General features: G+C 37.0%; 4 protein-coding genes across 4 annotated transcripts; 1 reads left to right on the top strand and 3 right to left on the bottom strand.

The window, feature by feature from the left end:
- Positions 1 to 4406: 4406 nt before the first annotated feature.
- On the bottom strand, positions 4407 to 5675 carry DNaseII (deoxyribonuclease II). The gene is made up of 2 exons (XM_073972527.1): positions 5489 to 5675; positions 4407 to 5427 (listed from the first exon to the last, which is right to left on the bottom strand). Exons 1-2 carry the CDS (start codon positions 5593 to 5595, stop codon positions 4428 to 4430), a joined length of 1107 nt encoding a protein of 368 aa, XP_073828628.1. The 5' UTR covers positions 5596 to 5675; the 3' UTR covers positions 4407 to 4427.
- Positions 5676 to 7420: 1745 nt separating this feature from the next.
- Positions 7421 to 10117, bottom strand: LOC141397637 (ESF1 homolog). The gene is made up of 2 exons (XM_073974191.1): positions 9108 to 10117; positions 7421 to 9052 (listed from the first exon to the last, which is right to left on the bottom strand). Exons 1-2 carry the CDS (start codon positions 9990 to 9992, stop codon positions 7514 to 7516), a joined length of 2424 nt encoding a protein of 807 aa, XP_073830292.1. The 5' UTR covers positions 9993 to 10117; the 3' UTR covers positions 7421 to 7513.
- A 4887-nt stretch (positions 10118 to 15004) lies between these two features.
- On the top strand, positions 15005 to 24071 carry MTPAP (mitochondrial poly(A) polymerase). Its single transcript, XM_073973527.1, has 3 exons — positions 15005 to 15241; positions 15315 to 16176; positions 22856 to 24071. Exons 1-3 carry the CDS (start codon positions 15148 to 15150, stop codon positions 23790 to 23792), a joined length of 1893 nt encoding a protein of 630 aa, XP_073829628.1. The 5' UTR covers positions 15005 to 15147; the 3' UTR covers positions 23793 to 24071.
- Positions 17216 to 22472, bottom strand: Tsp2A (tetraspanin 2A). The gene is made up of 2 exons (XM_073973528.1): positions 22342 to 22472; positions 17216 to 18221 (listed from the first exon to the last, which is right to left on the bottom strand). Exon 2 carries the CDS (start codon positions 18171 to 18173, stop codon positions 17451 to 17453), a length of 723 nt encoding a protein of 240 aa, XP_073829629.1. The 5' UTR covers positions 18174 to 18221; positions 22342 to 22472; the 3' UTR covers positions 17216 to 17450.
- Positions 24072 to 25478: the final 1407 nt, after the last annotated feature.

Genomic DNA, 25478 nt, shown 5'->3' with positions numbered 1-25478 from the left:
GAGTTATCTTGCGCTCCAACCACCTCACACGGAGTCATAGCGGTTTTTCGCAACTTTCAGGCTTTTTTCTCAGGAAGAATGGACTTGCCCCTGATGAAACTTTTACCGTCGTGTAGAGGGCGGTGAATACAAGTTGCTAAAACAAAAATCAAAGCGATTCGAGCGCAGGTCCTAAACTGAACTCATCCGAAATTTTGTGTGGGAGGTACCAGGAGTGGACCGATTAAGCCCATATTGGAACCGCATCTAAGTCTGGTAGACACTTCACGATTTGCAAAGTATGGACAAAATCGGTTACTCCCTTTCAAGAGTTATGGTACGTACAAATTTTCCGAACTTTTGTGGGGGAGGTACCGGAAGGAGTGGACCGATATAACCCATCTTCGAACTTTAACTAAGTTTGACAAAATATTACGAAAGCCAAATTTTGGACCGAATCGGACAAAATATTATTAAGGACAAATTTTGGACCGAATCGGCAGATCCGTTCGAGAGTTATGTTGCGCTCCAACCACCTCGCACGGAGTCATAGCGGTTTTTCGCAACTTTCAGGCTTTTTTCTCAGGAAGAATGGACTTGCCCCTGATGAAACTTTTACCGTCGTGTAGAGGGCGGTGAATACAAGTTGCTAAAACAAAAATCAAAGCGATTCGAGAGCAGGTCCTAAACTGAACTCATCCGAAATTTGGTGTGGGAGGTACCAGAAGGAGTGGACCGATTAAGTCCATATTGGAACCGCATCTAAGTCTGGTAGACACTTCACGATTTGTAAAGTATGGACAAAATCGGTTACTCCCTTTCAAGAGTTATCGTACGTACAAATTTTCCGAACATTTTCGAACTTTTGTGGGGGAGGTACCGGAAGGAGTGGACCAATATAACCCATCTTCGAACTTAAACTAAGTTTGGACAAAATATTACGAAAGCCAAATTTTGGACCGAATCGATTGATCCGTTCGATCGTGTGCTCCAGCCTGCCAGACGGACGGACATTGCTCAATCGACTCCAAATTGTCTGAAACACATTTCGTCCAAACAGACTTGTGGTCTAAAACCATTATTTCGATGAGGCACATTTTGCCCGTATGAAAGTGTATATACCCTCGTTAGCATAAATGCTGAGGGTATAAAAAACGACGTATGACGATCGGTTTATCAGTTTTCGAGCTAGAGTTGACATGCTAAACGCATTGAAAACCCACTAATGGGTACTTTACACGATATGTTTTTTTACATATGAGTTGTCACTTTGCATATACATTTTGTATGGCAGAAGTGACAACTCATATGTAAAAAACATACCGTGTAAAGTACCCCTAAGGAAAGGATCAAAGTCGGGCGGGGCCGACTATATGATACCCTACACCACTGTGAATATGTAAAATATAAATCGGAGCTATATCCAGACCTAAACCGATTTTGATATAATTTGGCACATTTATTTCCAGACCGAATTCAGTCACACATTCCAAATTTCATCGAAATCGGAAATATATATCGTGTTTGGAGCAGAAAATACACGAAATCAGCCGAAAATATATATGGGTGCTATATCCAAATATGAGCCGATTTCGATATAAATTGGCACATTTATTTCTAGACTGAATTCAGTCACACATTCCAAATATCATTGAAATCGGGAATATATATCGTGTTTGGTACAGAAAATACGTGAAATCGGCCGAAAATATATATGGGAGCTATATCCAAATCTGAACCGATTTCTATATAATTTGGCACATTTATTTCTAGACTGAATTCGGTCACACATTCCAAATTTCATCGAAATCGGTAATATATAGCGTGTTTGGAGCAGAAAATACACGAAATCGGCCGAAAATATATGTGGGAGCTATATCCAAATCGGAAGCGATTTTGATATAATTTGACACATTTTTTTCCAGACCGAATTCAGTCACACATATCATTGAAATCGGACTTATATATCGTGTTTGGAGCAGAAAATACACGAAATCTGCCGAAAATATATATGGGTGCTATATCCAAATCTGAACCGATTTCGATATAAATTGGCACATTTATTTCTAGACTGAATTCAGTCACACATTCCAAATTTCATCGAAATCGGAAATATATAGCGTGTTTGGTACAGAAAATACGTGAAATCGGCCGAAAATATATATGGGAGCTATATCCAAATCGGAAGCGATTTTGATATAATTTGACACATTTTTTTCCAGACCGAATTCAGTCACACATTCCAAATATCATTGAAATCGGACTTATATATCGTGTTTGGAGCAGAAAATACACGAAATCTGCCGAAAATATATATGGGTGCTATATCCAAATCTGAACCGATTTCGATATAAATTGGCACATTTATTTCTAGACTGAATTCAGTCACACATTCCAAATTTCATCGAAATCGGACTTATATATCGTGTTTGGAGCAGAAAATACACGAAATCTGCCGAAAATATATATGGGAGCTATATCCAAATCTGAACCGATTTCTATATAATTTGGCACATTTATTTCTAGACTGAATTCGGTCACACATTCCAAATTTCATCGAAATCGGAAATATATAGCGTGTTTGGTACAGAAAATACGTGAAATCGGCCGAAATTAGATATGGGAGCTATATCCAAACCTGAACCGATTTCGATATAATTTGGCTCATTTATTTCTAGACTGAATTCAGTCACACATTCCAAATATCATTGAAATCGGACTTATACATCGTGTTTGGTACAGAAAATACGTGAAATCGGCCGAAAATATATATGGGAGCTATATCCAAATCGGAACCGATTTCGATATAATTTGGCACACTTATTTCTAGACCGAATTCAGTCAAACATTCCAAATTTCATCAAAATCGGACGTATATAGCATGTTTGGTGCAGTAAATACGTGAAATTCGGGCGAACATATATATGGGAGCTATATCCAAATCTGAACCGATTTCGATATAATTTGGCTCATTTATTTCTAGACTGAATTCAGTCACACATTCCAAATTTCATCAAAATCGGACATATATAGCGTGTGTGGTACAGGAAATACGTGAAATCAGCCGAAAATATATATGGGAGCTATATCAAAATCGGAACTGATTTCGATATAATTTGGCACAATTATTTCTAGACCGAATTCAGTCAAACATTCCAAATTGCATCAAAATCGGACGTATATAGCATGTTTGGTGCAGCAAATACGTGAAATCGGGCGAACATATATATGGGAGCTATATCCAAATCTGAACCGATTTCGATATAATTTGGCTCATTTATTTCTAGACTGAATTCAGTCACACATTCCAAATTTCATCGAAATCGGACATATATAGCGTGTGTGGTACAGGAAATACGTGAAATCTGCCGAAAATATATATGGGAGCTATATCCATATCCGGACCGATTTCAATATAATTTTGCACACTTATTTGTAGACAAAATTCAGTCACACATTCAAAATTTCATCAAAATTGGACGTATATAGCGTGTTTGGTGCAGCAAATACGTGAAATCGGGCGAAAATATATATGGGAGCTATATCTAAATCTGAACCGATTTTCACCAAAAGCGTTCTTCATATGGCTAAAAAAGTTGTAGTCCCCAATTTTCAACTGAATCGGACAAAAAATGCGACCTGTATGTTGCGAACAAAAATACATGGACAGACAGACGGACGGACACGCATAAATCGGCTCAGAAAGTGATTATATGTATATCTCCAAATAGAACTGTGGGTCTATTTCGTTTCCTTTTGTATGTTACATACAAATGCACAAAGACATAATACCCCTTACCACTGTGTGGTGTAGGGTATAAAAAATCTACCAAACAACTTTCGTAGTTTTCTTAAAAACAAATCATGAAAAGTGGCTTTTATTGGGCTTTACAATAAAAGCTAAGTTCTTGAATATGTGAGGTTATGGTTTGACACGGATAATCAAGTTCTGAATTGCGTTGTCAGAATTCAAATTTTGATTTAATTTTCATTAAATCTCTCTTGCATTTTTCTTATAAAATAGACGGCTGAAATTATCCCCAACAAATTGCATAGGCTAGGTTATGCCCAAAAGAGATGCAATATTTCACCAAACGTGCTAAAGTTTTATTTCCTTATCTTTTTAAATTCGTTTCCCAAAAACTGCGATCTGAGATTTTCGAAAGAAGGACACTTGAAGAGCATTGTTTCCTTGCCTCCTTCGCAAGGTCTTTATATGCTATTATTTGCACATCCTGTTTTGTGCTGATGGCCCTTGAGATCAAGAATGAATGGTGATGTTGTCCCTGTAAGATGCTGGAATTTTCCCAATATTCCCATATTTCGGCAACATTTCTCTTTATACGAAAACTTGCTCTTCATCAAGTTGTCTATATGAAAGCAATTCATTTAGTAATGTTTTACCTCAAAAAAAACCAGGTATCAAATATTTGTAGTAATTCCTCACTTTATTTACATTTCTTGGTACAAGATTCATATTCCTTAACTAGATTACGATATAGTTTACTTATTTTTGAGTTTTGTTGACACAGAACACCTCCACCTCTTACCAACTGATGTTGCTGGCGATTAATGTCGCCCACACAAATCCAATTTGAAGTACTACGCAAGCGCCAACGCCAAAATTTCAAGCCTACACTCTGTGAAACAGCCCACTTGGAATGATCTTGAGTTGTTTTGAAATCCAAGTCAAAATCGTCTTCCTGTATCCTTTTAATGTTGTAAACTTTGTCGCTACGTGAACAATTGGAATCCAGATTGCCCGCACCATTACGCCAAGTTTCAACCAGCAGATTTGTATCCAAAGTGGGAGCCACAAAATCTTCATATAACTCTTGATTAAATCGACTAGATTTGGCAAAAGATTTGAAAATTCTTCCCTCTAGGGAAACTAGATTGAGAACATTATTGAACGGCTCGGTTTTAATCCAATCCTTTTGCAAAACCTTCGCATAGGTGGGAAATTTATCCTCCAAATGATTGGGTATTCGATGAAAATAAACATTGGGCTCATTGAACAGTAATTGCTCGGCTACCTTTTCCATTTCTGTTGCCGGTAAGGTGACACACAAGAAACTTTGTCCATAATGCGAACCCGTGGAAGGATATTCATATTTTGTGGTATTGGGAAACTTTGGTACTGAATGTATTAACCATAAACCAGTTACACCATCAGTGGCCACAACTCCTTTAGCATGACCGCCAGAAAAGATAACAGTGCCATTTGGATATTCATCATTATAGGCTACTATCAACACAGAATCATTGGCAAACAAAGGTTCCAAAGTTAAACCCGTCATGGACGAAGACTCATTAATTTGTTTTGTGGATAAACTCCAGTCATCAAAGGACTTGCTGGTAATGGATAGATAATGAAGTCCAGTGGCATCCTGCGCTTTGGTAGAATTCTTGGCCGAATAATGCATAGGTAATTTGTATAAATAAAACCTGAAAATATACAAAAGGGTTATAGGGCAGCGGCTAATTTTTAGTATGTTTTGTAGCTTACCAGTCCACATCTTTACCCTCTTCATCTTTACAGGATACTTTCGCCTCAGTGCCAGGTAGTTTTAGAAACATTAGCAATAAAATTGTTAGTTTTATCGGAATATCCATTGTTCCTCTATTCTCCTTTAATGCGTCTTACTTTTAGCTCTGCAACAAACACACTGAGCCCAGCTTATCTACTTTACTTAGAACTAGAGGGTAAGTGACAATAACTTAAATGAATAACAACAACAAAGAACGAGTATCGTTTTGCCACCATTGAAAGGGCATTGATGATAACAAAGTGGGAATTCATTTCAATATCGGGAGTGCATAAGGGTGAAAAATTCTCTCATTTTTTAATGAACACACATGTTTGAAGAGAACTAAATTTATCTATCCCTCGCTCTCTTGAGAGAAGATAATATAAGGTGGTCATAGGAAAGATAAGGATAACTAATGATAGGAAATCTTGCCATAACTAATGAAAGGAAATCTTGCCAAGCAAGATACAAATAACAAGCTTTCGTATACAAATCTTTCTGAATAACAAATTTTTGTATACAAAAGTTGCTGAATAGCAAGTTCTCGTATACAAAAGTTGCTGAATAGCAAGTTTTGTATACAAAAGTTGCTGAATAGCAAGTTTTTGTATACACAAGTTTCTGAATAGCAAGTTCTTGTATACAAAAGTTGCTGAATAGCTAGTTCTTGTATACAAAAGTTGCTGAATAGCAAGTTCTTGTATACAAAAGTTGCTGAATAGCAAGTTCTTGTATACAAAAGTTGCTGAATAGCAAGTTCTTGTATACAAAAGTTGCTGAATAGCAAGTTCTTGTATACAAAAGTTGCTGAATAGCAAGTTCTTGTATACAAAAGTTGCTGAATAGCAAGTTCTTGTATACAAAAGTTGCTGAATAGCAAGTTCTTGTATACAAAAGTTGCTGAATAGCAAGTTCTTGTATACAAAAGTTGCTGAATAGCAAGTTCTTGTATACAAAAGTTGCTGAATAGCAAGTTCTTGTATACAAAAGTTGCTGAATAGCAAGTTCTTGTGTACAAAAGTTGCTGAATAGCAAGTTCTTGTGTACAAAAGTTGCTGAATAGCAAGTTCTTGTATACAAAAGTTGCTGAATAGCAAGTTCTTGTATACAAAAGTTGCTGAATAGCAAGTTCTTGTATACAAAAGTTGCTGAATAGCAAGTTCTTGTATACAAAAGTTGCTGAATAGCAAGTTCTTGTATACAAAAGTTGCTGAATAGCAAGTTCTTGTATACAAAAGTTGCTGAATAGCAAGTTCTTGTATACAAAAGTTGCTGAATAGCAAGTCCTTGTATACACAAGTTGCTGAATAGCAAGTTCTTGTATACAAAAGTTGCTGAATAGCAAGTTCTTGTATACAAAAGTTGCTGAGTAGCAAGTTCTTGTATACAAAAGTTGTTGAATAGCAATTTCTTGTATCCAAAAGTTGCTAAATAGCACGTTCCTTTATACAGAAGTTGCTGAATAGCAAGAAAACTACCTGAATGGCAAGTTTTCGTATAGAAAACTTGCTGAATGGCGAGATTGCCTATAAAAACCAGCTGAATAGCTAGGTTTTGTAAACAGGTATGTGATGGAAAACGATTCGACTCGTTTTGCCATAAATCGAAATCGTATATCCCAATTTTGGTGAATATTTTAAAGAATTTGAAAATGGATTTAAAAAAAATTATTCAAATAAGCAAAACTATATATATTATCAACGGCACTCCGATTATATACCATTTAGAATCTGAAAATAGAGTCGATTCGGTTTTCATCACATGCCCGATAGAAACCCTACTGGATAGCAAGTAAATGCTAACATTTAAAAAAGAAATGTTCTAAATGCCCCAAATTCTTATAGAACAGTAGTTCTATACTTACTTTCCGGAGCTCAAATTTTCATTAAGCCAAATCACAAACCATACGCTTTGTTTCGTATAAAACACAGTTTTATTATTTTCTAACAAATATTGTTAGGAATTCAACTAAAACTATAAAAAAATATTTACATAAATTATCTTCATCTCGCTTGCTGCTGTTGTTTCATTTGAATTTTACGCTTCAAATTCTTAACCAACATGATATTTTCAATATTTTTCTTGGGTTTCTTGGCACTATCTGAGGGACCATCATTTTCATTTGCAACACCATTTGTTGTCGTTGTTTTATTTGTATCGCCATCGTTATGTCTTCTTTTAAGTTTTTCATGGATCAATTGCTCCATAGCCTTGGTTTTCTTAAAGTGCGGATCTGTCGGATCTATATTAAATTCATGTGAGGTAAAGACGGCAGTAAAACGATCATCATTGACATTAAGCTGGAAGTTGTCCTCAATGGGCTTATTCAGCTCTTCAATGTCTGCTTTGGATTTCTTTAATTGCTTTTTACGTTTCTTTTTCGATTTCGTCTCTTGTTCTTGCTTGAGTATCTTTTCCAAACTGAAGTGCTGTTTCTTGTGATCCTCTTCATTGTCATCTAGTAATAATTCCAATTCTTTGGCTTTCTTTTCATCTTCTTCCTCCTGCTCAGCCTTGAGTTGGCGTTGTTTCTTTTGTTTTTCTTTACGTTTTGCTTTGGGGTCTATGAAATCACCATTGGCAAATTCTTCAGCAAAGTATGGATCACTCATATCAATTCCATCGGGTAAAGAGTCTAAATCTGATTCAGAATCCACACCAGCTGCTTGGAGTTTCTTTTTCTTTCGTTCTTCTTTACGTCTCTTGTTCTTTTCGCTGCGTTTGAGAAGTACTTTTTCAATTGGCGTTAGTTCGGATTTGGGCTTGCCTTCAAATGTTTCTTCCTTGTCTTCCTTATCTTTATCGTCATTGTTATTGCCTTCATTCACTTCCCATGTGAATTCCATGGCATATTTCTTTTTCTCCTTTTCTTTTTGTTCCTTTTCATTGATTTCTGCCAATAGGGCTTTGTATTTATTAATGACTTCTTCCTTTTTCTTGGATTTGGATTTTTTCGTCTTCTCTGCAGGTTTTTCTTCCTCTACTTTTTCCTTTTCTTGCACCACCTCAGCCTCAACATCGCTTTCTTCATCTTCCTCCACCTCCTCTTCACTGCTGTATGCCACAATTTTCCTTAAATCCTGATCGCTAATACCATCCAGCTTGCCGGAAGACAATTTGTCACCCAGTTCCTTACGATCCACTGCCGTTTCATCCCATGTCAAATCCACCTTGGCTTGTTGTAGGGCAGTGGTGGTAAATTGCCTGGGTTGATAGGTATTCATATCGGGCATTTCTGTGCATACATCGGTGGGCTCATCTTCATCGAATGTGGTGTCATCGGGTATATAACGCAAGTCCACTTTTGTTGCTGAACTTTCATATTCAATGCCATCACATTCTTTGTAGATTTTATCAGCCGTTTCTATGCTATCTAGCTCCATTACGGCATAGTAATAACGCAAACGATTTAATTGATATTGGCGCAACTTTTCCATGTGATATTCATCACCCTCTTCTGCATCACTATCCTGTTCCACCACCAATTCATCATCTTCGTCATCACTATCCCCAGATTTTTTCTTCTTTTTAGGTTTATCGCTCTGAAATAAGTTTAGAATTAAAATCTTTATATTTATAAGCCATTACTGGACTTACATCTTGTTTAGGATTCCTGGAATCCTTATCCAAACCCACCAATTCTGGGGGACCATGCAACTCCTCTTCCTTCATACGTTCTTTACCAAATTCTGAAGGATATATTTTGATGCTCAGTATAGATCCTCCACGCGGTAAGAAGGAATTGAATAAAACCATTAAATCCACTGCCCTGACACGATCCCAATCCATATTACATATGGCCAGGCGTTTGGTAGATTCGTCTGTGGTATCAGCATCATTATGCAATTCTCCCCATACATGATCAATATACATTTCAGGATCTTCATCCTCTGAACTTTCATCATCTGATGAGGAATCAGTTATCAATCTACCCTCACCTCTAGCATAATCTATGCTGGGATCTACCAATCTTTCCCTCAGTGTTTTGGGCACCTCTTCATCATCACTGGTCAAAGCATCATTTTCATCTACATCACTTTCTTGGACAATGGCTTTTTCCTCCTTTTCACGTTCTTCTTCTTCGTCCTCGTCAGATTCTGAGGAGTTTTCTGGGTCTTTTTCGGCTTCTTTCTCCCCCTTGTCGCTTTCATCTTTACCTTCTTCCTCGTCCTCTTCATCACTGGAGTTCAATTCGTAATATTTCTTTAAATCATCCGCATTACTCTTATTGACACGTCTTCCATATTTGTCCACAGTGTATTTCACTTGGAATTTATCATTTGTGAACATGCCCTGGAAACGTTTGTCTATTTTAACTTTTCTCTGCACCTTGGGCAAATTTTTAAAACGAGGATCAGTAACCAAGTGCTGAAAACGTTCATCCTGCCAAATGGAGCTGTTGCCGGAGGCGGCTGGCTTCTCTACTCCATTCTGTTGTCCTTTTTCCGGTTTGTTTTTCACTTTTTTCTTATCCTTGGCCATTTTTTATTATTTTTTTTAGTGTTTAAGATAATTTTTTAAGACAAGAAATAAACAACCCAAAAAACAACGTGTAGTTGAGAATTTATAATGCTTCTTCTTAAGAGGGAGAGAACCATACATTGATAGCTTAACCACATAGCGCCTAAAAGTATACTAGACGAAAAATGCCAAGCTCTGGTGTTTTGGGAGTTTAGTCATTAGCTTTGTTCCAGTACTTTTTTAATGATAAAAGTGTCAAAAGAGCAAAATGTCGAAAATGAGTTCCACATACACATTTTTCCAAAATGTACGGGAACGTAAAAATGGCAGAAACGTCAAAAAAACTGGAACAAATGTCAAAGTCGACATGTCAACCAATCAGAAGCCGGCAAACATGTTGCACATTTTTGCTCGCCCAAATTTGTCGTGTAAAAAGTTTATAAAGAGAAAGCTATTCAGCGCCATTTTTGTTCAAAGAGAAGTGAACATTTTGCAACTTTTTTGGTGTACGGGAACGCATTTTGGGGAAAAATGTGCAAAATGTGTTAAATGTGTAAAAACTTTTTAGTTCTAGAACGAAGCTATTATTTGACAGATATTGTACTTACTTACTTACTTAGCTGGCCCATTACAGAACATTTGTTCTATAGGCCGAACTAAGAATAGTTCATCATCGCTCATTCTTATGATATGGCCTAGCCAACGCAATCGCTGCATCTCGATACGTTTAACTATATTGATATCGTTGTATAGCAGATACAGCTCGTGGTTCATGCGACGTCGATATTCACCGTCAACGCAGATTGGTCCGTAGATCTTTCGAAGAATTTTTCTCTCAAACACACCAAGCACTGCCATGTCTGCTTGCGCAAGTACCCAGGCTTCGGAGCCATACATCAGCACGGGTAGTATCAGTGTTTTGTAGAGCGTTATTTTTGTTTGACGAGATGTGGCTTTGTTTTTAAACTGCTTACTTAATCCAAAGTAGCATCTGTTAGCCAATACAATTCTTCTTTTTATTTCCCAACTGATGTCTGATGATGTCGTAGACGAAGTCTTTTACTACCTCAATATTATAGGAACCAACTTCCACAGTCGGTCCGAGCTCAATGGACGCATTGCGCGTCGACACCATCAACTTGGTCTTCTCACCGTTTACCGCCAGACCCACTTTAGCAGATTCTCCTTCGACCTTTATAAAGGTATCAGTTACTTCTTTTACTGATCGACCCATGATGTCTATATCATCAGCATAAGCAAGTAACATGTGACTATTGGTGTAGATTGTGCCACTTCTTTTGACGTTTGCCTCTCGTATAACCTTTTCTAGCAGGATGTTGAAGAGGTCACACGAAAGGCTGTCTCCTTGTCTGAAACCTCTTTTGGTACCAAACTCTTCGGAGAGGTTCTTTCCTATTTTAACTGAGGACCTCGTGTCAGTTAAAGTCATTTTACAAAGCCGGATGAGCTTTGCGGGAATACCAAATTCAGACATGGCTTGGAATACCTTTGAGCGCAGCGGACTGTCGAAGGCTGCTTTATAATCGACAAAAAGGTGGTAGGTGTCGATCTGCATCTCTTGGGTCTTCTCCAGGATTTGCCGCAGGGTAAATATCTGGTCAATGGTGGACTTGCCAGGTCTAAAGCCGCATTGGTATGGTCCAATAATCTCGTTGACCATTGGCTTTAGTCGTTCGCACAATATCCCTGACACGATCTTGTAGGCAATAAGGAGTAGACTTATGCCCCTATAGTTAGAGCATACGGTCTTATCTCCCTTCTTGTGGACGGGGCACAGGATACTCAGGTTCCAATCGTCGGGTACTCGTTCTTCCTGCCAGATGGTGCTAACTAGCTGATGAATACACCTTATCAGCGTGTCGCCTCCGGTTTTGAACAGCTCGGCTGGTAAGCCATCGGCCCCTGCTGCCTTATTATTCTTCAGCCGATTTATTGCTGTCTTTACCTCATCTTGGCTGGGCGGTATACATTCAATACCATCTTCCATGGTAGAACAAATACAAGGTAAAGTTAATACTACAACAAATACAACTCGAACAACAACCACAAAGGAATTTGTTTTTGTTTGTAAACCTTAGTGTCAACGTAAATGTAAACAAAACAAGGAAATGTCTATAAATTATTGGAATTTAAAAAACTAATAATTTTTCACATTTGATTGAATATTTTGGAAAACATGAATGAAAACTCGTTAGATTTTCAATTTGAATGTTTCCATATCATTCCACTAAATGCATAATTTCTCGCAGAAAGTAGAATACTTGCAAAAATGTTTTGGGTCGCTGGTAATTCATTGAAAAAAGAGAAGCTGTTTCAATCATTTGCTTTTGAAAACAAAAAAACACATGTTTATTAGGGCTTTATTCTTTTCAAGTTTAACAAAATACCACACATATTAACAAATATTGTACCGCCTCTATAAGCGGTGTTTTAGTGTGCGGCATGTCGTTCGGACCTGGAGGAGGTTACATGTCAATGATATGAAGCCGTCTTTATGGGAAATATTTTTTTTTTCTTATGAATAAATTTGTTCTTCAAAAATATATATCCCTAACATACATCGAACATAGAAATAAATGCATAAAATGTCGAATGGAATTTGACACTAACACTACAACCCAGTTCAGTCAGCTGGGTATTGCTGCTACCTTTTCTTGTTCTACCATGACCATCTTCTGGGATTGGGACTGTGGTATCTTCGTCGTCTTCGCTGCTATTGGATACCAACAGATTTGAAAACTGTTCTTTCCATATCCTGAGTACATTATCTGTATCAGTTACCAAATTACCTTGCTGGTCTCTACAGGAGGATGTGCCTGTACCAAAGCCATCAGTTTGATGCTTGACTCTTTGGTAGAATTTTCGGACTTCATTCTGGCTCCTGTACATCTCGATTTTTTCACACTCCCGTTTTTCCATCTCTCTCTTTTTCCTGCGGAAAAGACGTTTCTCCTCTCTCCTTTTCTCCCTGTATCTCTCTCGTGCACTACGCGTTGCTACGGATTGTAAAGTAGCCTTATATGGCGCATTTTTCTCTTCGGTGGCAGCACGACACTCCTCATCATACCATGGATTCCTTGGTGGAGGTCTCTGGTATCCAAGTATGGATTTTGCGGCTGTTTGCATGGAGTGGGCAATGCTTTGCCATTGCGCTGATATGTTATCGGGATGAGGAGGGCTTTGATTAAGCAATTGGGCTAGTTGAGTGGAATATGCTGTGGCTATCTGTTGTGATTGCAGCTTACCGATGTCTAACTTTCGTGTTGTGTCTGTTCGTACTTTGTTTGCTACGTTTAAGCGGGTGCGTACCTTTGCTGCAACAAGGTAGTGGTCCGAATCAATGTTTGCGCCTCGGAACGATCGTACATCCAACACGATCGATGAATGTCTTCCATCTATCACAACATGATCAATTTGGTTTCTTGTTTTCTGATCTGGAGACAGCCAGGTGCCCTTATGAATATCGAGATGATTAAATCTGGTACTGCTAACTACCATGTTTTTTGCAGCTGCAAAGTCTATCAGTCTCATACCATTGTCAGATGTTTCACTGTGGAGACTGAATTTCCCGACTGTTGGGCCAAAGATATTCTCCTTTCCAATTTTGGCATTAAAATCGCCTAGAATGATTTTAATGTCATGGGCAGGGCAACGGTCATATGTAAATATAAAAAAATATATCTTTGGTCTGTTCGTCCTTTTCTTCAGTGGGAGCATGAGCGCAAATAAAGCTGATGTTGAAGAATTTAGCTTTTATTCGAATTGCAGCAAGTCTTTCATTCACTGGAGTGTAGCTGGATACAAGATGTTTTAGTCTCCGACTAACTACGAATCCACAACCAAACTCATGCTTTACGTCATGGCAGCTATAATACAGTGCGTCACCTTTAGGTGTTGTTGTGACGCCTTTCCCAATCCATCGTATTTCCTGTATGGCAGTAATATCAGTCTTGTACTTTTCAAGTACGTCTGCCAATGCGAAGACTGCACCTTCTCTATAAAGAGTGCGAACATTCCAGGTGCAGATTCGCAGATCATGGTCCTTAAAACGTTTGCGGGGTTCGTCAACTTTAGAGGGGTTTGTTTTTCTTTTCTTTCGTTTTTTCATAGTAGGCTGTTTTTTCTAGGGGAGGGTTACTAACCCGACGCCCAAACCCAAGTTTTTAACGTTCTTATGGGTGAACGCGCGGCACATGTTAGCTCACTACCTTTAACGGGTGTTAAAGGCAGTTCCCCAGGTGACACCACGGGGAGGTCAGTGTCCACTTGGGATGAAAGAGGGACCAAGATAAATCCTCGGCTTTGCCATGTTAAAACCGGTCAGGACCGTTCCTTGGTATCTTCCATCCCCTACGTCACCCATTGTGTCATGGTGTGAGCCATACAAACATTTTAATGCATCAAAGTGATATGGGTACACATATGCATTTTTTATGAATAGAACGCGCCCTATTCACGTCTGTACAACAAAAGGAAAACCAGCTGGTTTGTTTGTTCGCAAACTAAAACAACAGAAAACGAATAAAAAAGAAAATTTTGCTGTGCAGAAGGAAATTCATATGGGCGAAATATCAGTGACAGTTGCTATGCATAACATGTATAAAACATACCGTGTAGAAGTCCTATAACCTCAATTATCCGGACACCACATGCTTCGGCAGTTACCTAATTGTCAGGATTACCGAGTAATAAAAAAACATAATTTTGAGAGTTTAAATGATTATTATCGGACATTTAATGGATAATATATTGGCATTTTAAGGCTGGGGCAGCTTTCCTAATTTAAGTGACATATTATGAGTACATAAAGTTGGACTTTAGTTCTGATAAAAAAAATAAAGAAAAAAGAAGACCTTTAAAAGTAATCACTTTCGGCAACATCAAAACATGAAGATTGTCAAAAATGAACCAATTATTTGAGCAAAACTGATCGTGTGTACCAAGTTTAAAACATGGGATACCAGTTCACTTTGTAAATCTATACAAAAGAAGAAGCATAATAAACTACAGCTGATTTTAACCTCACTTTTGAATTTTTGACAGTCTTCTTGTTTTGCTTTGGGTTTGTGGGTTGGTTGTTGTTTAACAGAAACTCTTTTCCTATCCAGATTTCAGATTTATCAATTAAAATCTTTGTTAAATTCACACACAAATAATGTTAAGTATAGTAAGGCGCTGTTATAATCTTAAACCAACTGTCCCAAGTGTAAGATATTTCTGTAACAAAAATGTACAGACAGGATCCAAAGGTAAACTCAATTCCATGTTTTCTTAACTGGAATCCTATTAGAAAACCATTAAAATCTTTATTTCGTTCCCCAGTTACAGCTTCCACACCCTCTTTTGAGGATTTTGTACACAAACGCCAGGAGCAAGCAACACGTAGTGTCGTTGTACAAGTCAGTTCGGAACGATCATTTCCAGAGTTATACAACTACTGTCGAGATTATGGCAACATAATATCAGCATTTCATTATTGTGTACGTCATGACGATGTCCAGCATTATATTCTCTTGGAGTATGAAAATTCACAACAGGCAGCACAGGCTATAGATTCGGCGGCATACAATGAAGATTTGACGGGTGTTCCTGTGCGCTCACCATTTCTATGGTTTCGGGCTACAGGACGAAAGACTGTGCAACGTGATACTGTCTCGGGTAGCAAAACACAATTGGCAGCCACAGATGGTATACGGATTATGGACAATGAAGCACTAGTTTCCACATTAAGAGAAGCAGAAGATATTGAAAAACAAATATCATTGCTGTATGAAAATACCAAACTAAATGATTTGGGTATTCGTTTGCGTTTCTTGGCTGCCTCCCAAGTCCAACAAGCCATATCTGGAATGTTCCCGCTGGCTAGGGCATTACCATTTGGTTCGTCCGTCAATGGTTTTGGTAAAAATGGCTGTGATTTAGATTTAATATTACGTCTTGACGAAGAATGGAAGGGACCTGACACCAAAATACGGCCAGAATCACGTTTGGTCTATCACACAAAGGAGAATTTAACAAATGGTCGTTCACAAACACAACGACAAATGGAAAGTATTGGTGATATGTTGCATTTATTTTTGCCTGGCGTTTGTCATGTGCGAAGGATCTTGCAGGCTCGAGTTCCTATTATAAAATATCATCATGAACATTTAAATTTGGAAATTGATTTATCCATGAGTAATCTGTGAGTATTGCTGCATTTCGTTTACATACATATATAATTTTAGAGCATACTTTAAGGCATTTTGATATTATAGAGAAGACACAAGATAAATTGGTAAAAAATAACTTTGATGATAGGAATGAAATCTAGGTTAGAAAAGTGTTCTTAAGGCAAACGATTAATTATTACTAAAGCTATGGCCTCATAGGGGATTTATGTGTATCTTCCGAAGCCTGCGGAATGATAATTTCCCATAATGTTTTGAAAGCAAAGTCTTGTAACGACAAAGGTTCAATTTTGCGAAACTAAATATAGCCTCCAATGCATCTTCAGAAGTTGCCAGAAACATCGATTTCGCATAAATTTTGAAAATGATTTAACCAAGAAAACTGTGAATATAAATAGAAGTTTTTGAGTTTTCATAGTATATTTTAGGGAAGTTAATAAAACAACATGTTTTTTTTAAATAGAAGTCTAATAGGAATGGAATCTCAATAGAATAGTTTTAAAAGGAAAGGATGATTTATAGTCATAAGAAGAGAGCTCTGCACATTATCTTATTGACTAACTGACTATACCTGCAAAGATCATATGCAAATTGATCTAAAGAAAAAATGTGTCGAAACCCAACAAAAACAAACACCAAAGCAAATACCCAATAACAAATTTCTGGAAAAAGGTCAACTGACACTTACAATTGGATATTTAAATAGGAGTAAATTAATACAGTAATCCATTATGGCCCTACCAATCTCAATGCTAACCCACGGCAGCGGGTTCTTTCGTACCGGATTGACCCGGAACACCACAGTGTTTCGGCCAGCGGCTGCCAACCCAGCATTAAACCTATGCTTCTTCGTAGGTTTCTATGCTGCTACAACAACAACAACCAATCTCTCTAATTCTATCTTATAGTATAGGATCATAGGCGTTACTGTGGGTTGAATCAAATGATTCTGAAAACATCCCTGATGTATCTTCCCGAAACGTGATCAAATCTTCGCCTTAGGCATTTCAGATTCTTATCTAGGTTTCTAAAATCAAACAATTTGATAATGGATTCTTTATTCTTCCCATTGCTGAGAAGAAATTTCGATTTTTTATATTTTTATTAATTTAAAAATTTTATTGAAACTTAGTGCATATACATACATATTTGTAAAAAACACATGAACTTAAATGATAATATGTGGTAAAAACACGGTTTGCATGGTATTTAATGGAATATAGCTTAATTTGTGTGTGTGGCAACATCTTACTGACTTTTAACTCCTAGAGAGAACTTCTTTTTTGCATTAACGTCTGTAGGCTTGTACTTCTTCCTCCTCCTTTTTGACAGCTTGTACCAATACCAAGCTCATAACAGCACTAATAACATTCAGCATACCCAAACCAAGAGCAATTGCCACAATCCATGATGTTTTACCTTCAAAGAACCATGTCAACTCATCAACACAACCATTAAAGAAGGCATTTCCACTGACAGTGTCACGGCAAGAACTAGGCAAAGGTTGTCTCAAATTCAAATAATCCCATGGTCCACTGGCACCACAGCAGCCAACATTTTCTTGTATCATATTCAAGACATACGACGAGTAGGGTTGCTCCGAGGTGCTAACAAAATTGCTGAGGCTAACCTGTAACAAGGGCTGCAAACTTGAATGCATTGTACTGTATTGCATTAATATGGCTGAACCCGCAATCGTAACAATGAAACCAAAGATTTGTGTTCCAATAAAAACAAACAATGCCAAAGTGTTTTCCATCAGTGCCGAAAGACAGCCCAAAAAGCTAACAGCCATCATAATAATGCTAATGGCAATTAGAATATAGACGCCAATATAAAATGATTCAGCTTGTAGAATTTTTAACCATTCATTGAAACCGGGTTCAGCGCGTAGCCACACGGTCAACGCAAACAGCGATGTGGCCAACATCCAGGCAACAATATTGAAACAGAATAGGGTGTACTTGACACAGCCAATTTGTTTTTCCAAAGTATTTTCCGTGGCGGCCATGTTGCAGAGAGTAAGGATTTACAGCAGGGCCGATGACAAGGTAGTTAACTAAAAAGAAAGTAATAAGAACTTGTTATTAAATTTTGAATTTAATGGTGTTTAGTATTTTTAGTTAAGCAACTTGAGAAAAGTGAGGTTATGACCACAAAGCTGGGAAATGAAGTCATAATTTTTAATAGAATCTGCTGAAGGTTTTATGTGTTTTCAGTGAAATAACATAAAGGTAAAGGATATGATTTTCTCAGGAACATTACCAAAGCAGTATTTAAAAATAAAGGCTACTAGCACATGCGATAAGCGAAGGCTTCTTTTTAATTTTGAACTTTTGTTGGAAATATTATTGTGGAGTTTTTAAATGATTTTTAAAATCACTGTCAGAGTATTGTTGTGGATTCGTTATAGGATTAGCCGATCTATACTCGTGAGTTTTTTAAAAAAATATTTTCTAAAAACAAAGTTTTTAATTATTTCTTATTTTTAGAAACATTTTTTTCGAAATTCCTTCAATGCTGTAATTGCAAAATTCTTCAATTATTTGTCCAGCTTCAATAGGCAGAAAATAATATGTTGGAAAAGGGCAGTAATAGGTATTTAAATCTGTAGATGAAACATCAAAAGCGACACAAAGAAATTACAGAAAATCCATGAAAAAAATTTAAGAGACTTTCGTGTGAGGTACATTTTGAAATTTTGCCTGATTTAAGCATGGGGTTTGGCATGTCAATATGGGGAGATACATTCAAAGGTATCCCAATTTTTTCCAAGCACTCGCGTGTATATTAGGCGTCACCAATGAAGGAAAGATGTGCAATGTTTAAATTCCGAATATTATCCACACGAATATTTGGTCTCAAGTATAAATATCTTCGAAGAGACAATACTATTTTTATTTAGCTTAATGATATAGACTATCCTTTTATCGCGGAGCCCAAATTTTTGTACCACGCCACTTGTGAAGAAGATTTGCAATCAACGTTGAAAAATGTCTGCTAACGTCTTGCCTGGGACCCGATCAGGTGCTGTTTAAGGTCTTATATCTGATTTTCCCAATTCTTTAGCCCATATATGCTCTTTCTCAGTTGCCTTATTCGAGAAATAAAATTTTGAAATAGCCAGCACTATATGACATCATCACAATTTCTTCCATTTTTGGATGCTAGGATGTTTAAATCAAAGCTTTTGTGGGATGACATTGTGCTTTTGAGGGAACTTTTAAGGACTACATCTTGGGATGAATATACTTGCTGCAGAAAGTTATTGTATTTGTCTGCCACTGTCTTGTCCGGGACTCGATCAGGTGCTGTTAAAGATCGGAACTTTGATTTACCTAATTCTTTGGCCCATATATAGTCTTTCTCAGGTCCCTTATTCGCTAAATAAAAATTTGAAATGACCAGCACTGTGTGGCATGATCATAATTTCCTCCATTTTTGGGTGTTAGGGTATTTAAATCAAAGCTTTTGTAGGATGACGTTGTGCTTTTGTCGTGAAAAGTCTTTGTATTTTGTAGGGGGAAACTACACGGGGTAAACATCTTGTCAAGGAAGATGCCATTCTATCGGGTGACGGATAAGCAGGTCCTGACAGACCTGACTCAACATGTCTCTATAACCTTGGGAATTTTGGTCCCAACATGTCGAAAAGTGACATGTAAGAGATAGAGAGTAATCTCTAAAATAAGTTAGCTCTTCTTTCCACCGGGGACCAAAAATGTATCGGGGCAGTTGTCCTGAAATAAACAACTACGATGGGGATGAAAAATATAAGGAATAAAATTACGGTGCATGGCCTTAATAACCCCATTCCGGCGGCAAGCTTTGGTGAGAGTGCCCACAAGCGAGGTGTCGTCGACATCAAGTGATTCGAAGGTTTTAGGTATGAATGTCCCTTGGCACGTACAGCTGTGCTTGCTACAAATGCATTAAACATTACCGATAAAAAAGATGACTAACAGGAGATCTCTAAGGACAACAATAAGGCCAAGATTGATGCAAACCGGTCTAATGCTGACATGATCGAAGTTATGGCCGGGGACGATCTACACGGGACTCGTTAAGACTATTGAAAATACCATAGATCGACAAAGTAGAGAACTTCTCGGCCAACTGGAAAGACATCTTCCAGAAGAGCAGAACCAGGATATATGGTTATGGGTGTGGACAACCTACACGGAACTCCTCGAACAACTGAAAAAAATTTACTTAATCTGACCTTTATCGACAAGGAGCTGGACATCGCGGTGATCCCCGCCTAGTCTACTAGGGAAGTTGAGAGTAACATGGAGCAAAGGAGTATGGACTCAAATGCTAAATTAAAGTTCCTTCTTCGGCACATAACATTAAAAAACTTCAAATTCAGATCGCCACAAGGACATTGAATGAACAATCATTACCCTAGTGGTGTTGTTTTCAAAACGGTGTATTTAACTATGGCTATGAAGGTTATGGCCACCATATAAACCAACCAAAGACAGATCAGCTAGAGAAGTAAAAAAATACAAAGCACTACAAACGCGCTGTAGGGTAGCTTCGCAAATTGTTCTTCATCACAAGTAAACTCATGAGAAAATTCAAAAGAAAGTAGGTAGAAGTAGTAGGTGTTGATTGATTATCTAGGGAATAAAAAAATCCAAGAACTCAGTGCTTCACTATTCGAACCAGTCATACGAAAGGTCTATTTTTTATTTCCATAGGATTGATTATAGGTTGGAAATCTTATTGGATTTCAAGTAGAGGGGAAATTCTATTTAAATGCCAAGCTATAGAAAATTTGATCTTAACATATCTTCTGGGAGAATCCTTAAATTTGACTTGGACCGGCAAAGACTTGCTAAAAAGTATGTCATGTACGCCGTACATTCCGACAATTACAGCTGTCTTCATTTCTGGAAAACGTTAACAAATCTTCTGCAAAATATTTGTCACCTTTACCAACATTTCCAGATAGGTGTTAACAACTGATGAATGTGATAGTGTCTGACTCATCCATAGTTTGAAATCGTAAAATTAAATCTAGGGAAACTCAAAGAGGACATGTATTGCTATTTCAATTGTTACAAAAGTAACAACATTTTGCCATAAGTATTTGACTTTTATCCCAGAATTGTAGATTCTTCCCTTTTTTGTTGTTTCTCAAAATACCCTGCTCGGTTTAAAAGTTTGGCGTATTTGGTAATGTGTCACCACCAAAAAAGGTGTTTTTCCCATTGGTAGTCTCGGTCATAAATCTATCCTCTTTGGAATGTCAATTGATTTATTTCTCTCACTTTGGCAGTGAGAAAAACTTTGACTCATCCACACAATTAAAATTTTTGTTTTAATTTCCAATGTCGTTATGTTTGCTTAAATTTGTAACCATTTCAAAGCAATGTGTAGGCGAGGGGGGCGGGGGAAAGCTGTTCATTGGTTTTTATCAGTGATCGTTTAGCAAATAAACCTTATCGCCTTGGTCGGTCAACCTGTTGTTGTGTGTTGATGAGTACGATGATTAACACACAACACGCACCTCAGAAGAAGAAGAAGAATAATTGTGGTGCAACACTTTTTCAATGTTTCTTGTTAAGGGGAAAAGATAAAAAACCCATTTTTAACATAAAAATAATATGTAATTGGTTTTGGAAAAAGGAAGGCACAAGGAGATATAAGTGATTTCTTTGTTCTTTAGATAGGGGAGCCAAAGCATAAGAGATATAAACTTCCATTAATAAAAATTTAAAATTTTCGGTATTTTGTTTAGGCTGTGGATTTTTTTAAGTTTAAGGGACATCACTGTTGTTGTAGAAGTCCTAAAAAGTGGACGTAGGTTTTTTCAGTCCAATGGCGAGTGGTACTAGTATGGTTTATCGTGTGAACATAGGGCAATCATTAGAATACTTTGTTATTACTTTCTTAAAATTTGATATTTTTATTTTAATTTAATTAACATTAATTAATTATTATTTAATTAGTTATTATGTTTTGCTAATTTCATGTAGATTATTTTGAACAAGTACTTCTTTGTTTTTATTTTTTCACAATATTCAAATTCTTTAAAATATTTGTTAATAGCTTTTATTATTTTGATCTTTTCATTTCTTCTTTTGTGTTATTTCTTCACTGATTTCTAAATTCTGTTTATCTTCTCCACATTGTTTTCATATTATTTGTTTTAATTTCTTCAAAAAATTCACCTATTTTTTTATAAAAAAAAATTGAAAATTTTCTCCGCTCTCAAACCGCTTAATTCGTATCCGTAATTTGTTCGTTCGCAATTCGTTTAAAGTTGTTATTCGTTTGGTAGTATGTACAAACGGGGCCAATTAAGAACTTTGATGATGGCATGGCCAGGGTATTGGTGTTTTAGTTTTTTCTTTTCGTTTTTAGGTATTCACTAAAGCTTTAGGTTTCATTGTGATAAGATAACGAGGCAGCCAGATATGAGCTATGTGTTGCGGGCTCTAAGAAGATAAGATAAACGAGTATTGCTAAATTACAAATAATTTACAAAAACAAAACAATGCTGGAACACTTATTTTACACAAAGGGGAAGGGGGAGTTAAATATTATAAAATACCAAAACAAAAAGCCTTTATTTGTATGCCCTAACTTAGCAATGGCCACTGACTGAATCATTTCCGTTAAGCAACTTAATCTACAATTTCCATATTTTACTCACTATGTATGCCTCTTGTCTTTGTCTTTCAGCTCTGGTTTTTATATGTCCGAATTACTCTTCATGTTTGGTGAATTTGATGCGCGAGTGCGGCCCCTGATATTCTGCATTCGGAGATGGGCCCAATCATGTGGCCTCACAAATCCCTCACCCGGTAGATGGATATCGAATTTCTCTCTTACCTGCCTGGTGATATTCTTTTTACAACAGACAAAACAACCCATTCTACCCTCCATTAATACCCTCATCAAAACAGCCTCAGCGGAAGATGTCCGAATCACCGAAGATGGTATAAACTGTACATTTGCCCGGAACTTTGAGGCCATAGGTTTTAGTAGTAAAAACAGCAATCGCATAAGCGATTTATTATTACAATTTTTTGAATTTTATTCACAATTTGATTTTCAAAACAAGGCCATATCCCTTAACGAGGGTAGGGCCGTCTCCAAACCTGACCACTCGGCATTGTATATTGTAAATCCCCTCGAACAGCTACTAAATGTTAGTAAAAATGTAAGTCTCGAGGAGTGTGAACGTTTGAGAATAGAGGTACGTAATGCAGCCTGGGTTTTGGAATCGGAGGTGGAGAATTACAAACAAACTGGAGTGGATAAGGCCCAAGAGCCCTGGGGTCTTTTAAATCTCTTCAAAACACCGGATAAAAACATTATTAAGCCGAATATGTTTTTCAAACCACGCATTTTAGAGGTCAGTGAATTATTTGATCGCTCCGAAGCACCCACAACAAATCAAACAAAATCAAACTCAAACAATACAGCCACGGCGACAGGTTTGGTGTTTAAAAATCCCCAAGTAAAGCAAAATGTTGAAAGTATTAAATCCTCAGCGCGGCAAGATTTAAAACAAATGAGACTAAATTCCACAACGGGTGGAGCGCAAACATCATCATCCTCCTCATCGCCAGCTTCAACGAAGTCTTCTTCTAAATCATCCAAACGCAGCAGATGAAAACAAAAAACACAGTAACTGTGTTTTACGCCCCCTTTCCCCCACTGCCTAGCATTGCTAGAGGACTTTATTAGTTTAATGTTACCTTTTTTCTTTCTTTTTTTAGGCAATAAGAAAAGATGTTTTTTTTTTTTTAGTTTTATAAGATATTTCGACTACTATGTGAACCACAGAAGAAATACAAATCCCAAAAAAAGGGAAACCCAAAATCAAAGAGACTTTTGTTAAATGTTATTGTTTTATATGAAAAGGAATAATAATAACAAATTATTGATGAAATGTGACGATATTTTTTACCTCAATGGATTTACTTAAAGGATAAGTATTTTTCGTATAGTATACTTTAAGGCGCTGACTTTATTTGAGCTGTAAGATGGATTTAAACAATCGTGATGGTATATGATGATTAAATTATATGAAAATGCATATAATATTTATTGGTGGAGGACACTGAAAGCGATATACATCGGGCCACGCAACGTTATTGGTCAATTTCTAGTATTTTGGATGTTTGATGAATGTGCAATCAGTGTTACAGTTTTTACATTCAGAACAAATAATGGGGAAACATTTTGAAGGGATTATTAGGTTTATCTTATAACGCCTTCCTTAACTTTAAACAGCATCGACATAGCAAACCTAATCTAATACAAATAATGTATTTGTTCACAATTTCTGGAAAATTTTAATTAGGGGTCGATTATGGATAGCAACCCAACTCTAGTTGCGTTGCCTACAGCAAATTTAGTAATATAATTTCTATTTCTGCATTAAAATTTATACTTTTTACAATTAAATTAATAGATGAAGGTTAAAAACACTGATATTGATTGAATTTGACAACCATTTCTGTCTTATTACTCATTTTAATTGCATGATTTTCTCTTCTGGCAACGCAACTACAGTTGAGTTGCTATCCATTATCGACCCCTTAGTTTATCGTTTTCGTTTAGACGAAGTAACAGCTTGCTTACACAGGTATAAGGCGGATTAGTGTTCTCAAATGGCATCTATAATGGAAAAGGGGCTGCCTTCATGAGAAAGTTAGGTTGAAAGACGCGTAGCTTTTATTTAGAAAGTAACTGCTTCACTGGAAGAATTTATTGTGTCCATTGTAATTCAATTTATTTTATAAATGAGAACCTAGCCCATAGGGCCATGAGCGGTTCCAAAAACTACAAAAAATGTACTACTCAATAAGCTTAAAACTATCAACGATCAGCCCGATCATGAATGTAAGCTCCCGGTGAGTTTTGTCTTTCTGTCATTGAAACTTAATGGAGAGAGTGAGACAACTCACGGTGAGTTGATATTCATGATCGGGCTGAATCATTTGCAGGTTAAAAAAGGACACAGGAACCCTTTGGAGGTCTTCTAAAGGCAACTGAAGACTTTTGGAGGTCTTCCAAAGCCAACAAAAGACCTTTGGATGTTTTCTAAAGATAACCGAAGACCTTTGGGGGTCTTCTATAGACAGCAGAAGACCTTTGGAGGTATTTTATAGACAACAGAAGACTTTTTTAGGTCTTCTAAAAACAACAGAAGACCTTTTGAGGTCTTTTAAAGACAACAGAAAACCTTTGAAGTCCTCTGAAGGGAAGTGAAGACCTTTGGAGATCTTCTTAAGCCAACAGATGACCTTTGGAGGTCTTCGAAAGCCAATAAAAGACCTTTGGATGTCTTCTA

This window comes from Musca autumnalis, unplaced genomic scaffold (assembly GCF_047663935.1).
Source record: "Musca autumnalis isolate F117 unplaced genomic scaffold, ASM4766393v1 scaffold_3, whole genome shotgun sequence".
Classification (NCBI taxonomy): Eukaryota; Metazoa; Arthropoda; class Insecta; order Diptera; family Muscidae; genus Musca; species Musca autumnalis.
The sequence above is the reverse complement of the archived record's forward strand: the minus strand, read 5'-3'. Positions and strand labels throughout refer to the sequence as shown.